Consider the following 17,612-nt stretch of genomic DNA (forward strand, 5'->3'; position numbering starts at 1 on the left):
TCAGACCAGTGGTAGGCTAGACTACAGAGTACAAAAAATGAGTAGGGGGCAAACGTGGGCCGAGGAAGAAACGCGTACCCTTGTGGATATATGGGCAGATGTCCACATATCTGAGCTTTTGGAGAGAACACACAAAAATGCCGACGTGTTTGCTGTATTCAGTGAGAAAATGAAGGAGAAGGGGTTCACGCGCTCCCCAGAACAATGTCGGCTAAGAGTGAAGAAACTCCGTCAGACCTACATTAAAATCAGGGACATTCTTTCAAAAAGTGGCGGTACTAGCGACGCAAAAAAGAAATTCATCTATTACGATGGATAAGGCAAATATCCCGACACATACCTCCTCCGTCATCAGCGCTATCCTCCGTAGCCACCTTGCCCTTTGAAGTCGTTGATAAATTACTTGTACAACAGCATAGTAATCGCACAATTGTGAAAACAGTAAAAACTGGAAAAACATATAGCTTTGATGACATTAAAAAGAATAACAGCACGGAAAGCCTCCATGACTACTTTTGAACTTAATGCTTTGTGCGCATGTCGTCTCTGACCAATAGCTGAACGACCTCAGGGCGCGTGGCTTTGTTGACAGATTTTGGTCCGCTTACTAAAATGTACAGTGTGAAAGCGAACCGCACCAAAATGAAAAAATAAAAAAAAACATTTGGTTCGGACCAAAGCACTATCGAACTATCCTGGTCTGAATACACCCTTAGAAAAAAGTAAAACTAACACACACAAAAGATTACATGGTAGCCGTGGGGTCTTAAAAGTCTTAGTCTTTCATTCATTCATTCATTCATTCATTCATTCATTATCTCTAGCCGCTTTATCCTTCTACAGGGTCGCAGGCAAGCTGGAGCCTATCCCAGCTGACTACGGGCGAGAGGCGGGGTACACCCTGGACAAGTCGCCAGGTCATCACAGGGCTGACACAGACAACCATTCACACTCACATTCACACCTACGGTCAATTTAGAGTCACCAGTTAACCTAACCTGCATGTCTTTGGACTGTGGGGGAAACCGGAGCACCCGGAGGAAACCCACGCGGACACGGGGAGAACATGCAAACTCCACACAGAAAGGCCCTCGCCGGCCACGGGGCTCGAACCCAGGACCTTCTTGCTGTGAGGCGACAGCGCTAACCACTACACCACCGTGCCGCCAGTCTTAGTCTTAAATTTAATATTCCAAAATTAAGGCCTTAAAAAGTTTTAAATTGCTTTGCCCAAGTCTAAATTTTTTAAACAAAGGTCTTAAATTTACTCATACTATTCTACAATGTGAAAACGTGGGTTTTGCGTAACATCAGTGAATTTCTTGGAGTACGCGCAAAGAAAGAAACGATATGGATACATTTTCACGCCGGTGCAATCGTCGGAGTCCGTGGTGGAGAGGAGGCTCCGCGAATCGCAGCATGGGGACGTGTCATTTTAATCAGCAGTGGCTTTCAGATGAAAGATATCGTGATTGGGTGAGGGAGGTTCCTGGAAGCGACGTTGAAGCAAGATGCTGTGTTTGTCGAAAGACCTTCAAGTTGTCCACTATAGGTCATTTCGCTTTAGAGTCTCACATGAAGAGCTCAAAGCACATTGCATCTGCCCTCCACCGCCACCAGCCCATCGCTCAGTTCTGCATGGTTCAATCTCCGAATGCACCTGGAGTTGGCACGAGCACCGCTGTCGAACATCAGCAGCATCAGCCAAGCCAGACATCATCGGCAAGGCTAGCAACAACACAAGGCCCGAGCAGTGGCATGATGGGTGTCGGTGGAACCCTGACACTTCGGGCAGAGGTGCTCTGGATTTTAAAAACAATTACGGAACACCACTCGTACAGCTCGAATGAGGGCATAAGCGAACTCTTTTTAAGGCTGTGTTCCCAGACTCGGAAGTCGCTACAACATTGTCCTGTGGAAAAAACAAAACGTCTTGCATGACAAAATTCGGTCTTGCTCCTTATATAACGAAGGAGTTGGCCAAAGACGTTAACGAGGCAAGTGGTGGATTCGACGAAAGTCTTAACAAGACGATGAAAAGTAAACAAATGGACATCCTATCTATCCACCTTCACATCTATGTCTTCCCTCCGTCCCTTGTTTACTAGGAGTATTTACATTTCTTTTTATTCTTCAAAATGTAAAATGGTTGAAACAAGTTGAATGCTGGGAAACTAAGACTTATGTACAATTCGCACGGGGTAAGTATTACCTATGGACTTCTGGTAATTCGCAATTACCCCCGCACCTCTGTGTTATTGTGTGGCGCATTCGGACGGGATAAGCAAAAGTCTGTAATTCACTGAATTTACAGACATTGTGACCGGATTGTGACAATCAATACAGTTGTAGCATGTTGGAAGTGCCAACATATTACTGTAGTGCATTAATAAGGTAGGATGAAAACACAGTAGGCATAAGAATAGCACTGTATCCAAATTAAGAGAGGGGAAACGCATATGATAGGGATGCAGTATGTTTGCTCCACGCTCTCAAGATGAGAAGGCAGGGTCACGGCAAATGAAAACAGTCTCGAGATGACACTGTAAGTGAACAGGCAGTTTATGGCGCTGTTTACACATAGCCGGGTATTTTGCTAAACGAACATTTGTCTTCCCTCCGTTAACCAAAATATCTTCGTATTGCTGTGTCATGGGGGTTAGCGTGGCTCCTTACCATATGCTGCCACACAAGCCATCCAGTTGAAGATTCTTCGTGCTTTCTTCTTAGAGCTGTTTCTGCTTATCTGGTTCAAATACGGGATAGGCCTACTACCACTTGCCCCTGAAATGCTGTTTATCAAAATTTTGCCCGTATCCTCCATTATTCACTCCAGAAAAGTACAAGAGACGCGCGTTTAATAATTACAAACACAGACATGCGCATTCACACGGGACTTGTATTACCACTGGACGTCTGTGTTTTGCCGAAACACAGTAGGTAATTCGCGGCGGAATTATTACTTGGCAAATTACGGACATGGCGCATTTGCACGGGACTAAGAACTCAGACATTCTCTGCAATTATTCCGAATTACCAGAGGTCCACAGGTGATTCGTATCCTGTGCGAATAGGGCTAAAGAGTTTGTCTGTTTATCATCTCTGGGTGCATGGTCATAATTAGTTCAGAGACAGTTCTTTAGGTCTTGAGTTGGGCCCTCAGTTTGGCTTTTTGGCTGGTGAGTGCACACCTTTGTACCAATGTATTGGTACGCCAATTGCATTTTTGTGCATCTTTAAGAGACTTTAGGCTTACCTCTCCATCCATCCATCCATCCATCCATCCATCCATCCATCCATCCATCCATCCATCCATCCATCCATCCATCCATCCATCCATCCATCCATCCCCCTTGTCTCTTATCTATCTACGCCCCTCTCTATCTCTCTCCCTCCCTCGTTTACAAGGGTACAAAATGTAAAATGGTTGAAGCAAGTGCTGGGAAACTAAGACAAAGAGTTTGTCTGTTTAGAGTGTTGTGAATGTTTTGATATTTTATTTAAAAAAAAAATACACCCACATCACTTTTTTATTTTAAGTATCATCTCTGGGTGCATGGTCATAATTAGTTTAGAGACAGTTCTTTAGGTCTTGAGTTGGGCCCTCAGTTTGGCTTTTTGGCTGGTGAGTGCACACCTTTGTACCAATGTATTGGTACGCCAATTGCATTTCCATCCATCCATCCATCCATCCATCCATCCATCCATCCATCCATCCATCCATCCATCCATCCATCCATCCATCCATCCATCCATCCATCCATCCATCCATCCATCCATCCATCCATCCATCCATCCATCCATCCATCCATCCATCCATCCATCCATCCATCCATCCATCCATCCATCCATCCATCCATCCATCCATCCATCCATCCATCCATCCATCCATCCATCCATCCATCCATCCATCCATCCATCCATCCATCCATCCATCCATCCATCCATCCATCCATCCATCCATCCATCCATCCATCCATCCATCCATCCATCCATCCATCCATCCATCCATCCATCCATCCATCCATCCATCCATCCATCCATCCATCCATCCATCCATCCATCCATCCATCCATCCATCCATCCATCCATCCATCCATCCATCCATCCATCCATCCATCCATCCATCCATCCATCCATCCATCCATCCATCCATCCATCCATCCATCCATCCATCCATCCATCCATCCATCCATCCATCCATCCATCCATCCATCCATCCATCCATCCATCCATCCATCCATCCATCCATCCATCCATCCATCCATCCATCCATCCATCCATCCATCCATCCATCCATCCATCCATCCATCCATCCATCCATCCATCCATCCATCCATCCATCCATCCATCCATCCATCCATCCATCCATCCATCCATCCATCCATCCATCCATCCATCCATCCATCCATCCATCCATCCATCCATCCATCCATCCATCCAGTTTACAAGGGTACAAAATGTAAAATGGTTGAAGCAAGTGCTGGGGGAAACTAAGGCAAAGAGTTTGTCTGTTTAGAGTGTTGTGAATGTTTTGATATTTTATTTAAAAAAAAATACACCCACATCACTTTTTTATTTTAAGTATCATCTCTGGGTGCACGGTCATAATTAGTTTAGAGACAGTTCTTTAGGCCTCGAGTTGGGCCCTCAGTTTGGCTTTCTGACTGGCGAGTGCACACCTTTAGCATTAATGTGTTGGTATGCCTATTGCATTTTTGTGTACCTTTAAGCCTTTAAGGCCATGACGTGGACCCTACGTTGTGCTCCTTTCTTCCAGGTTTAGACTTGGTTTTTTGTTTTGAATGTGAAGATTCGACAAGCAATGCACATAATGACTTAAGTATATAACTTTTATAATAAAAGTATTTTTACTTGAAACATTTGTCATTATTGGGAATTTGATCTGGTGTTCTGCGACCACATAATGGGTGTGATGTAGGTCTTAATTCTCATTTAAGTGGTCTTAAAAAGGTCTTAAATTTATGGTGGTCAAACCTGGGGAAACCCTGGATTAAGATTAGACGTTGGCACAACGTCCATAATCGTGTTTTTCTTGTATCGTGGTACAGACGTTTCTAGAAATAAGATTGAACATAGAAAGCCTGGAAAACCGCCAGAGACTTAGGATGACTGATGAGTTAACTTTTTTTTTTTGCTTGCAGAACCGTAAAAACGACGAGGCGTCCTATGAAAAGATGCTGAAGCTGAGACGAGAGTTTAGCCGAGCCATCACCATCCTGGAGATGGTTAAGAAGAGGGAAAAGAGCAAGAGAGAGCTTCTGCACCTCACACTGGAGGTGGTGGAGAAGAGGTACAGTACACCTCCTGCAGAAAGAAAAAAAAAAAGCTCACACGCATAGCAGTTGAGGAAAGAGATGAAAGAAACGAAGCTTAATTTAAACCTTGAGGATTCACTAAACCGTTGTTGTTGTGTTTCTGAACAAGTGGCTGCCTTGATATTGCTTTCACAGGTACCAAATGAGCGATTTCTCCGGAGACGTTTTAAATGAAGTCTCAGCACCACTGGCCGAGAAAACCGTCTACCCAGCTCCAATATGTGTACCCAATGGGAACAGGCATAAAGCCGAAAACAAAATTAAGGTGAAGTCTCATTCCTGTCTTGGGAAGCTCTCTTGTCTCCTGATAGTGGAAAGCAATAACGTAGGAAAAATATCACGGCGTTGTTGGATTGGTCAGAAGGTGTTGATAAATTTTCTCTGACAATAACTCCAAACTTCAGGCTGTTTGTTAATAAACAAGACAACAGTAACTCATCAGCCACTAATTATTTTCTGATAACCGTATACCCTGAAGTGTGTTATTCCGAATAGAGTGCCAGTGAGCCAACCTTGAGGGCTTCACTCATACCTTTTTGGATTGAAGATGCATTGCATTAACAGCATTAATTATGAGCACACAAGCAGCATTAAAGTTTCCATTCGCCTGATAAAAATCATGGATGCAAACGGCGTGCCTTTTGGCGGATGCCGCCTTTTTCACGGCTGTCTGGGGGACTTGTGTGAATCGCGCAGATCCGATGAGTTGTTTTTGGGGGGGGTTGGAGTGTCTGAATAATTTCATCAGAGTAAATTCTGTATTAAAATTACTAAATAAGCAAATGCCGTTACAGTCCATGAAACATAGGAAGTATAAGTATGAGAAGAAAACAGTAAATCAGAAAGCTGCGCACGTAAAGCCGATTGGCTGCGTGCCATTATCTGCTGCTGGCTGCACTTCACTGCACGCGCAAGGATTTCCATCAGTCCAGCGTAAGTTACGTAATTGGCTTTACGTGCGCAGCTTTCTGATTTACTGTTTTCTTCTCATACTTATACTTCCTATGTTTCATGGACTGTAACGGCATTTGCTTATTTAGTAATTTTAATGCAGAATTTACTTTGATGAAATTATAATCAGACACTCCAACGCCCCCCCCCCCCCCCCCCCCAAAAAAAAAAACTCATCGGATCTGCGCGATTCACACAAGTCCCCCAGACAGCCATGAAAAAGGCGGCATCCGCCAAAAGGTGCGCTGTTTGCATCCATGAAAAATTCATCATGTCTGTGGACCGATTCAAAAGCGCCTGTTACGAGTAGATCAGGATGCTCACTTCTCACTCCTCCTTTGTCTTTAGACCCACAAGTCCATGCCTAAGCACCATCCTCACCACTTTCCGGTCAAGATCGAGCCTCAGTTCAACATTGTCCGGGGGCATAAAAAGTACACGCGCAGACCCAAGCTGGAGCCGCTACGCCAACACGCCATCACCAAGGCCGATATCAAACAGTACGACTTTCACAGCTCCGGGGAGGAGGAAAACCCACTGGTAAGCAGTAACGGGATTCCGAACCACACATAAGGATGCGCTTTTCAATCTTACTGCATAAATACTTTCACTCATCATTCTTATTGAGGTATTTCACCCACGTGACCAAGTCACGTGACGCAGCCATTTTGGACGGCACGCTTAAGTCCTTCAGTGCAAGGCGGTACGAGATGGTGGAGACCTTTGCACATTTTAACAAGAAAGTAAGCTGTGATTCGTGTTAAATTGGATCTGTCTTTTATCACAAACACTGTACCCAGCCTTGGTATGGAGCCCTGTTTATTTATTCCTGTGTCCCGTTTCTTTCTAGCCTCTGTTATTGCGTTTTATGTCTGATGTCTGTTACATGCAACCCTAGACAAATTAACACTGCCTTGTTTCACTGCTCAGATGGGTTAACAAACACTGACCCATTTACTGTTTGCTGTATGAGTGATTCCACGCTTATGGATACTGAAATGGGGACATGAACTTATTCACCTAAAACCATTTCTTTTTTTTACCATCAGGTCACAAAACATGTAATCTTTAATGAATGATATGTTAAAAGATAACTTTAATTTTCTGAGATGTAATAAAAACATATTTATATGCCAAAGTCAAGCCTATGAGTTCCAAAATGATGTCTGTTACATTACTTCTGTTACGATTGTCCATCTCGCGTCTGTTACAAATTAATTACAATCTAGCTATATACCATGTTAATCTTATTGAAAGAATGTGTATGTTTATTCTACTACACATGTTTATTAATTATATTTGCTAAAACATCACCTTCCTATGTTTCAAAAAGTAATTCTACATTGTTAAAATTGAGAATCTATATGTCCACAACACTTCTGTTACGTTCTGACTTTGGCATATAAATATGTTTTTATTACATCTCAGAAAATTAAAGTTATCTTTTAACATATCATTCATTAAAGATTACATGTTTTGTGACCTGATGGTAAAAAAAAAAAAGAAATGGTTTTAGGTGAATTTTTAAAAATAAGTTCATGTCCCCATTTCAGTACCCATAAGCGTGGAATCACTCATATATTTTATCAAAATTGCGTTAACTGATAAACTAACCTGAAATGAAATGATCACTGCAAAGTCTGGAGTACTCTGTTGGCTCCCAATCCTGTCTCTTCACAGCTGCAATCCATTTGGCCGTCTTGTCTGGGTCAGTAGGAAACCGGTAGTGATGTGTCGGTCGCGAACGATCCGGTTCAAAGAGCCGGCTCTTTGAAGTGAACGACGGGAGCCGGCTCTTCGGTGGGAGCCGAGTTGGGGAGCCGAATTAGTTTTTTGTCCTTAGGTGCCTCAGAGAGAGAGACTTTCACAAAAAAAGTTGCTGTCTGATTGCATCTTTGTGTTGTCTATTACCATTCAAAGGAAAAAAAGTAGCATGGTGTACGCCTACTTTTTTTGGTTGGGGGGGTTGATGTCATTCACAGCTGCGAAAATACGTAAATTGGTGTAATGCTTAAAGCTGTGGAGCGCAGGGGAGAGGAGTCTGTGAGGCACCTGAGGAGGGGAACATCAGCTGTGTATTTTATATTGGTAATATAACACAGTTTTGCATTATGTTTGTGAGAAAATAATTTATTAATTGGTAAGTAAGTTTTATTTCTATAGCTAGAACATTGTTACACTGCTATACTTTTTACAAAGCTTTACAATGGCTACAAAAACTAAAAAATAAAATGGAAAACATCCTATTGATAAAATATAAATAATAATGTAATTAATTAACTAGTTAATTGCAGCAATTAAATCAAAACTAAAATCTCAGGAGCCGTTTGGGAGCCGAAAGAGCCGGCTCCTTATAGTAAGAAGAGCCAAAAGAGCCGAAATTCCCGTCACTAGAAACCGGTAAAAGGAGCGTCCTGCACGCTGTCCCTGTCTGTTGTGGCAGCCCACAGCACAACAAGCAAACATCATGGTTATTTATAGAGTGCTTACTGACAAATTAATCTATTCTAGGTGTCTGTAACACGTTTTTTTTTCAAGCTGGTTCTCCCTGTCTGTCTGCAGCGTTAGTATGTAGCTTGATGTTCAAAACGGCGGACACCGGGGCGTCACATGACCCTGTGACGTCAGGTGAAATACCTCAATTGATGTGCTGCACAAGTTTGGTCAATATTGGGCTTCAGATGTGTGTGTGTGTGGGGGGGGGGAGTAGTGGTGCTACTGTGAGATTAACCATAACGGGAAAGGTAACATCTCTGCCATTTTTCCCCCCTTTACCAGTCTCCATCGTCTGAGCCGGATGAAGAGAACGATCCAGACGGAGGCTTTGTTTTCAGACGTCGAGCTGGTTGCCATTACCTTGCTGTGAGTCTCGTGCTCGTTTTAATCATAAACTTGTATAGAGAGGCACTTTCTGACACACAAGCATGCTTTACGGGAGAACATTAACACTCTGCATGAGCAAAGTAAATATAGAGCCTTAAGACCTCACATCATGTCTGTGTGTAGCCCGTCACGGATAAGAGCTCCGTTCCTGTACCACGTCTGGATGGCATCGATGCTCTGTGTCAGAGAAACTCCCTCACAGCTCTGTCTGTGCCACGCCGCTGCATAGGAGTGACGCGCAGACGCATGGGCCGTGGCGGCAGGTAGCCCTCCTCCTCCTCACACCCTGTCACGTGATCTTGTTTGCTCTTACAAGTCATCTGATACCTTTTAAACTTTTATTTATGCACAAGAGGAAAGTGTTTTTGTAATCCATCAGGAAGTCGGTCTGTATTTCCACGTCCATCCGTACGCACAGCGGAATGAAATATCGTGCCTCTAGGATCAGGGTACAAGATTAAAGTTTCGGCGCGATATGAAAAATGATAAATGCACGGGGCACAAAGTACTTAGAACAGCATTACCAGCATGGAAAGATGGTATAATTGTGCAAATATTGTGGAAATTTATCATACATATAAGCATATCGAGTATAGCGACATTTTTAATATCTGAGATAGTAAACATAACGTCACCTGGGTGCTTCGAACAGCACTGGATTGAAGGCCTTTTTTTTTTTTTTTAAACGGACCTTATTCTGCATTTAGAGCACTAATTTTTTAAAGACAGCTTTGTTCATCTGCTCATATTAGAGATTACGATGCTTAATGAAGTACTCAGTGTTTGCAATCTGACCTCATCTTTCTAACACCGCTGTAGAGTGCTGCTCGACCGCACCTCTTCAGATCTGGACCGAGTACTCCGGCACCTGGACCCTGACACAGTCAGCCCCTCCGACTCCCTCCCCGTGCTCACGGACACCCAGACGAACGCACACGTTCCCATATCAGCCAGGGCAAAACCTCAGCGCTCTCTGGCTCAGCTCCTTAATGACATCCAGGCCTGCAGGTGGAGGTACTTCCGCCCACGACCCCGCGGCCAAAACGGGAAGGAAGAGAGCAAACCGGGCACTCTTCAGGACAACAGGAGAGGAGGAGGAGGAGGAGGAGGAACAACAGTCGCCAATAGTTCAAGAAGCAGCAGTTTAGGTGGGGTTATAGACAGGCTTTTTATTTTAACCTGTACAAGCAACCATGAGCTTTTGGTTTAAGCGTAAACATGCTTGTTAAACTGCGTCCAGTTCATCTGGAAAATTACCGATAGTGATGGGGACGTGATTCCAGGGTGGGTTACAATTTCCTCCGGTCTAAAGGCTCGGAATAAACTTCATAATCTCTCCTTTGAAGAAAGCGTATCAGATGTGTTTATCGTATTTATCTAATTTATGACGGAAAAAGTATTTCGGACAATGTTTAAGTTCCTGTTTCTGTATTTCATACTGTGTCACAAGAACAGTGAGTCTGTCCAAGAATCATGTTGTAACAACTGATCGCCCCAACTGAGGATCCATTAGTATTGAAGAATATTGGGTTTTTTTTAATACTGAAATCATCGGGGCAGTTAAATGACCAAGCAGTTCTAGTAGAAGTCCCTTTGTGCCATCTAGTGGTGATGAAAAACGACTGTAGTTGTTTCACTTTGCCACCTTTCTGTACAGTTTAAAAAATACAGTGGTGCTTGAAAGTTTGTGAACCCTTTAGGATTTTCTATATATCTAGATAAATATGACCTAAAGCTTGGCTAATAGATCAAGAAAACTCACACAAATGAGACAAAATGTGAAACTTGGTCATTTATTTATTGAGGAAAAATGATCCACTATTACATATCCGTGAGTGGCAAAAGTACACTACCGTTCAAAAGTTTGAGGTCGCCCAGACAATTTTGTGTTTTCCATGAAAAGTCACACTTTTATTTCCCACCATAAGTTGTAAAATGAATAGAAAATATAGTCGAGACATTTTTCTGGCCACTTTGAGCATTTAATCGACCCCACAAATGTGATGCTCCAGAAACTCAATCTGCTCAAAGGAAGGTCAGTTTTATAGCTTCTCTAAAGAGCTCAACTGTTTTCAGCTGTGCTAACATGATTGTACAAGGGTTTTCTAATCATCCATTAGCCTTCTGAGGCAATGAGCAAACACATTGTACCATTAGAACACTGGAGTGAGAGTTGCTGGAAATGGGCCTCTATACACCTATGGAGATATTGCACCAAAAACCAGACATTTGCAGCTAGAATAGTCATTTACCACATTAGCAATGTATAGAGTGTATTTCTGATTAGTTTAAAGTGATCTTCATTGAAAAGAACAGTGCTTTTCTTTCAAAAATAAGAACATTTCAAAGTGACCCCAAACTTTTGAACGGTAGTGTGTATGGACTTTCAGTATCTGGTGTCGACGCCCTTTGAGCAGCAAATAAACATTTCCGGTAACTGTGTATCAGTGCTGCACATCAGCTTGGAGTTGTTTTATCCCATTCCTCTGTACCGAACAGCTTCGACTCTGGGATATTGGTCAGTTTCCTCACATGAACTGCTCACACAACATTTTTATTGGATTAAGGTCAGGACTTTGATTTGGCCATTTATTCTCTTTAACCATTCTGTGCTGCGCTTAGGGTCGTTGTCTTCTCTTGAGATTCGATTCATGGACAGATGTCCTGACATTTTCCTTTAGAACTCTCTGGGATAATTCAGAATTCATTGTTCCATCAGTGATGACAGGCCATCCTGGCCGAGAAACAAAACCGGTCCAAATTATGATACTACCACCACCATGTTTCACAGATAAGGTCAGGTTCTTATGCTGGAATGCAGTTTTTTCCTTTCTCCAAACATACCGTATTTTCTGGACTATAAGCCGCTACTTTTTTCCTAGGTTTTGAACCATGCGGCTTATACAAAGGTGCGGCTATTCTGTGGATTTTTCTTCCACCGCTAGGGGCGCTCTAACCGGAAGTAGAATCAAAAATAAGATAGACGAAAAATCAATGCAAAGAAGAATTAGCAGATCTTTAGCAGATAGAACACGCACGACAAATTACTAACTGGTAATTATTTTCAAATCCAGCGAAGATGATTAAAGTGACTTGTGGTTTCAAACACAGGAGAAATGAAGGTAAATAAATACCGGTTATTTTCTCTTGGTTCTGTTCCGTTTTAATCAGCAAAGTTGCTGCCGTGTTAAAAGGCACTGTTCGGAAAGAATCTGTTCAGGTACATACATGTACATTTACAGTACAAAATCGTTCTGTAATTTTTCAACATAGATATCTGTGGCTTATAGCCCGGTGCGGCTTGTATATCTTTTTTTAAATTTTTTTTAAAAAATAGAGCGGATGCGGCTTATATACAGGTGCGCTCTATAGTCCAGAAAATACGGTAGTTTTTTTGGTCTCATCCAGCTACAACATTTTTGTGGCTACTGCCTCATAGAGGCCTCGGTGAGTGTATACAATTCGGTTCACCATTCGAAATAAACGGACTAGACAAAAGAAATCGCTTTCAGACATGTTTATGCTTATTACAGAGGGAAAGTGCGTTCCTATTTTGAAATATACTCCAGGTTAATCCCCGTTCCTCGCCTTCTTAGGCCAGTGGTCCCATGTGCGATGGAGATGTGACTCGCTTCTAAGGAAGTTGTCGAAAAGAGTATTGAGACCACTGAGCTCTAGCACCGGGCCTTTTCCGGGAAATAAGACTTTAGATCATGGTGACAGCATGTGTAGCCTCAGTTCGGAGGTTTCAGTTTCGTAAATTCTTAAGAGGTAAGAGTAGAATAGACACTTGGTATATTTTACTTTGTGATTTTTAAATTGTTCATTTTTGGATTACGCTTCATTTTTGTGGCTACTGACTCAGGGTAAATATATATGCTGTAGTTACTGTATAGACATGGGATCAGAAAACAATTTTATTTATAAGCAGTAGCCACATGGACCCATAGGGTACCTATTTTTCCAATAGCCTTCTGGCTTGAGAGCAGTATCTTTCCCTTTGCAACCCTGCCACGCACACCATTGTTATTCAGTGTTCTGATGGACTCATGAACATTAACATTAGCCAATGTGAGAGAGGCCTTCAGTTGCTTAGAAGTTACCCTGGGGTCCTTTGTGACCTCAGAGTGTTACACACCTTGCTGTTGGAGTGATCTTTGTTGGCGGTCCACTCCTGGGGAGAAGAACCGTGATCTTGAACTTCCTCCATCTGTCAGGTTGTGGATTGTTGGAGTCCAGACCCCTTTATCAACAGCTCTTTTTCGGAGGTCCTCAGAAAACTTCTTTGTTCGTGCCGTGACGCACTTCCACAAATGTGTGTTGTGAAGATCAGACTTTGATAGATCCCCAAGGTGCCTCCTCACACCTGATTGTCCTCCCATTGATTGAAAACACCCGAATCTAATTCCACCTTCAAACTAACCTCGCATACGTTTGCCACTCACTGATGCACTACCGTTCAAAAGTTTGGGGTCACTTTGAAATGTCTATTTTTGAAAGAAAAGCACTGTTCTTTTCAACGAAGATCACTTTAAACTAATCAGAAATCCACTCTATACATTGCTAATGTGGTAAATGACTATTCTAGCTGCAAATGTCTGGTTTTTGGTGCAATATCTCCATAGGTGTATAGAGGCCCATTTCCAGCAACTCTCACTCCAGTGTTCTAATGGTACAATGTGTTTGCTCATTGCCTCAGAAGGCTAATGGAGGATTAGAAAACCCTTGTACAATCATGTTAGCACAGCTGAAAACAGTTGAGCTCTTTAGAGAAGCTATAAAACTGACCTTCCTTTGAGCAGATTGAGTTTCTGGAGCATCACATTTGTGGGGTCGATTAAATGCTCAAAATGGCCAGAAAAATGTCTCGACTAGATTTTCTATTCATTTTACAACTTATGGTGGTAAATAAAAGTGTGATTTTACATGGAGAAAACAAAATTGTCTGGGTGACCCCAAACTTTTGAACGGTAGTGTATGTAACATTGGATAATTTCCCTCAATAAGTAAATGACCAAGTATATTTTGTGTCACTTGTTTATTCAGGTTTGCTTTGTCAACTTTTCAGACTTGTGTGAAAATCTGATGTTGTATGTCATGTTTATGCAGAAATGTCGAATCCTGGCTGAAAATAAATCAAATTTGATGTATAAATAACATACAAATATCAGCGAGTGAATGTAGACTTTAAAACCGTTCGTTGCCTCTGACCTCCCTATCCAGATAGCAAAATTCCTCCAGCAGTTGTGGTTTCATGTGAATAAGGCCATCTTTATTAGATTAGTGAAACTATCAATATTTATTCACTCTTAACTCGGTCTCTTTGTGTAGGTGGGATCACGGAGGAGCAGTTTCAGTCCCACCAGCAGCAGTTGGCTCAGATGCTCCAGCAGCAAGGCCTGCAGCAGAACCCACCTCTGTCTGAACATTCCCACGCACATGTGTCTGTATGTGGAGCTTAAGTGCTATGTCATACTGTACATCAGCACGCTGTATCAGAAATCACAAACACACACATGCACGTTCTCACAAGAACGTGCGTAACGCGGGTCCTGATGTAGACGGCGTGATGTCACGCCGCGCTCCGTTCGTTCACAGCAGGAACGGTGTCTGATCTTTTTGATTGCACCTCATACACCTGCTCAAACAAGGATACATTAGTGCATGCACACAGAGATTTCACACATGATCGAGCTCATGAAAGGCTTTTTTCGAAACCGGAATGGAGAAACCACCGCTAATAATTTTATAAACACTGACAAAAAGAGTCCTGTACTGACTGCTAACAAATCTGCTGCTTCCTTTAAAAAGTGGCTTGTCTAGAACATCTCTCTACCTGTCCTGTAGAAATCGGCCTCCTCAGGCTCGCTGTCCAAGACGTTAGACTCAGCCAGCGCTCACTTCGCCGCCTCTGCTGTGGTCAGTGGCTCAAACAAGGATCTCAAACCCCACAGCACCGGAGTCAACGGCATCCTGACAAATTCAGGTGAGCTACTTGTATACGGAGAAAGACATGGCTGGGATTCACTCGCAAAGAATCTGCCATGAACAGCAGTGTTGTTTTAGTGCAGTCTTCATTTGTATTACTGGATTATTTTGCAGATTACAGTATGGACTGAATTTCACTGACGAAGCGTGTGGAAATAAAAACTACATGAAAACGAATACCAAAATTATTATTATTTTAAATCACACAAAACATATTTTTCGTTTTGTCCTAGTCTTTATTTTTTATAACCAAATGAGTGGCCACGACTTTACTGAGAAAACTCCTCCTATAGCTACTTCACCTTCACCATCTCTCTCTTTATTTCTCAACAGGAAGCTCCAGACCGAGTAAGTTCAGCTGTTCATCTCCACTCGGAGTCAGCAGCGTCTCCTCAGGCTCATCGTCCTCTACCCGCCCCCCTGCCGTGCCCCAGTCTGTGCCCCATGTGAGTGTCGTGTCTCCTGCACGACCCTGTGCCCCCTCATCGCCCACGTTAAAGCTCGCCAGCGTGGCCAGCAGCAGTCTGGAGCGCGTGCCCAAAGTCACACTCAGCAGGTAAAAAAAAAAAAAAATACTGTATAACCTCTAATGAACGCCCCCTTCCTAATTAACACCCCCCCCTGCCAAATTTCGGAAAAAAACTAATTCAAAATTTAAAAAAAAACTAACAGTCTGAACAGTTTTACATACCCCAGGTTTTCTATCCAAGTCCAGTATCCAAATCGAATACGAATTCAATGTCCTGGGCTATCACAATCCGTCGACGCCTGCTCCGCATACCGCAGAGTAGAGCCCTGCACTCCCGCGGGAGTCCCGCGGGACCCGACGCAAAGCAGTGCGGCACGGGACAAATTTTGAAAGCTCATTGCGGGCGGGAGGGGGAGTGCACAATGCGGGAGAGGTGATAAGCTGCAGTCCCGCTAACTAAAAACGTGTTTAAAATAAAATTTATAAATTATTCATTTATGTCTATTATATATAATTTGTGCTGGATATTTTATTTGGCATTAATAAAAACATTTTAAGATGCCTAAATTTGCGGATGTGGTCTAATCTCGCGTACGTTTCCGATTCCTTTCCGCTGTTCCGTGTTTGAGATCTCCGATCATGGCAGAAGAGTGGAGCTCACAGTGCTTCAGAATGTAAATGTGAGGAGTGGCATATAAGCTATGTGCAATGTACAATATTCTTAATATCCACTGTAGATTTTGGTAGGTGTGTTGGGTATCTCTGTAAAGCCTCAGCTGCGCATGCCGCCTGGCAACGCGCACCCTCGCTACGTGCGCTAGGTGAAGGATCGGTCAGTGGAGAGCTCAGCTAAGCTCAGCATGTTTAATTCCCCAAGCCAATGACAAGAACTTTCATGAGAAATAACGCGAACGTCTGCATCATGCGGGATTTGCGGGCGGGAGCGGGACAAAACATGGCAGGTGGGAGCGGGACTGAAAATCATAATTCTTGGCGGGAGTGGGACTGAAAATTCTGTCCCACGCAGACCTCACCGCAGAGGCCGACCTGCACCACTAGCCTTTTTCTGCCCGGCTGCCAAAGTTTCAATTTTGCGTTTTTGTTGGCACCATTCACGGACTCGTTTCCGATCGATCTTGTAGAGTTTAGAAGCAAAGTGCTTTCCTTTCTCCTCTGCCGTTTTTACGACTTTTAGCTTAAAACTCGCAGTGTAGGATTTGTGTTTTTCAACACGTGTGTGCATCTTTATGATTAGAAACAGAATGATCAGATCAAATTATCTGGGAGGCACGTGACTTCTGTAAAAAGGGAGCTTTATGCAAAGTGAGTGACGTAACAGTGGTCGGCGAAAAGATCAAAGGTGTCAAGCCAGCTGACACTCGAGCTATATCTGGGCTGTTTCCTCGCCGAATGAACACCTGCATTACCGTATACACTCCAGTAAGCGCCCCAAATAATAAAAAAATCAATTTTCAAAAACAATTCGACGACTTTTCACCTAGAAAACGTATGAAAGTTAGGGAAAATTAGTAGGGCAGTTATGTTAGGGTTTGAAAAATTCGATCAACCGTGATTTTTTACCCCTAATAAACGCCCCCCTCCCTTTTGAAAAATTTAACGCCCCCAGAGGCGTTCATTAGAGGTTATACGGTAGGTACCCTTTGTGTACGTGTGGCTACTGCTTATAAATAAAATTGTTTTCTGATCCTATGTCCATACAGTAAATATCACGTTATCAATGATACTCGCCTCATCTCTTGCAAGCATCACCAAGCTGTGAGCAGCATCAGGGCTTGGAGTATTTAGGTTCCCAATGTTGTTTACTCGGTTTTGTTCTGTGAGCTAGATCTATTTTCAAACTAGCAAGAAAGCACTTGTTCATGAATTGTCTTTAGAAGCGTTATTTAGTACTAATGAGCGCATTTTGTTTCACAAGTGTCGTGTAAGGACTCTAAAATTAAAGCGAATAGCAGAAGTTTGAT

The 17,612-nt window shown here is 42.9% G+C and overlaps 1 protein-coding gene across 1 annotated transcript in view; it reads left to right on the top strand.

Annotated features, from left to right (window-relative positions):
* The window catches only part of epc2 (enhancer of polycomb homolog 2 (Drosophila)), a 43,183-nt gene that overhangs the window by 11,193 nt on the left and 14,378 nt on the right, over nucleotides 1–17,612 (top strand). The window contains exons 5-13 of the mRNA XM_060929262.1: nucleotides 5,166–5,314; nucleotides 5,475–5,604; nucleotides 6,639–6,830; nucleotides 9,069–9,152; nucleotides 9,297–9,436; nucleotides 9,993–10,321; nucleotides 14,505–14,620; nucleotides 15,021–15,159; nucleotides 15,495–15,717. Of these exons, the coding sequence (XP_060785245.1) occupies nucleotides 5,166–5,314; nucleotides 5,475–5,604; nucleotides 6,639–6,830; nucleotides 9,069–9,152; nucleotides 9,297–9,436; nucleotides 9,993–10,321; nucleotides 14,505–14,620; nucleotides 15,021–15,159; nucleotides 15,495–15,717 (1,502 nt within the window). The remainder of the gene's footprint in view (nucleotides 1–5,165; nucleotides 5,315–5,474; nucleotides 5,605–6,638; nucleotides 6,831–9,068; nucleotides 9,153–9,296; nucleotides 9,437–9,992; nucleotides 10,322–14,504; nucleotides 14,621–15,020; nucleotides 15,160–15,494; nucleotides 15,718–17,612) is intronic.

Source organism: Neoarius graeffei, chromosome 9 (assembly GCF_027579695.1).
Source record: "Neoarius graeffei isolate fNeoGra1 chromosome 9, fNeoGra1.pri, whole genome shotgun sequence".
Taxonomy (NCBI): Eukaryota; Metazoa; Chordata; class Actinopteri; order Siluriformes; family Ariidae; genus Neoarius; species Neoarius graeffei.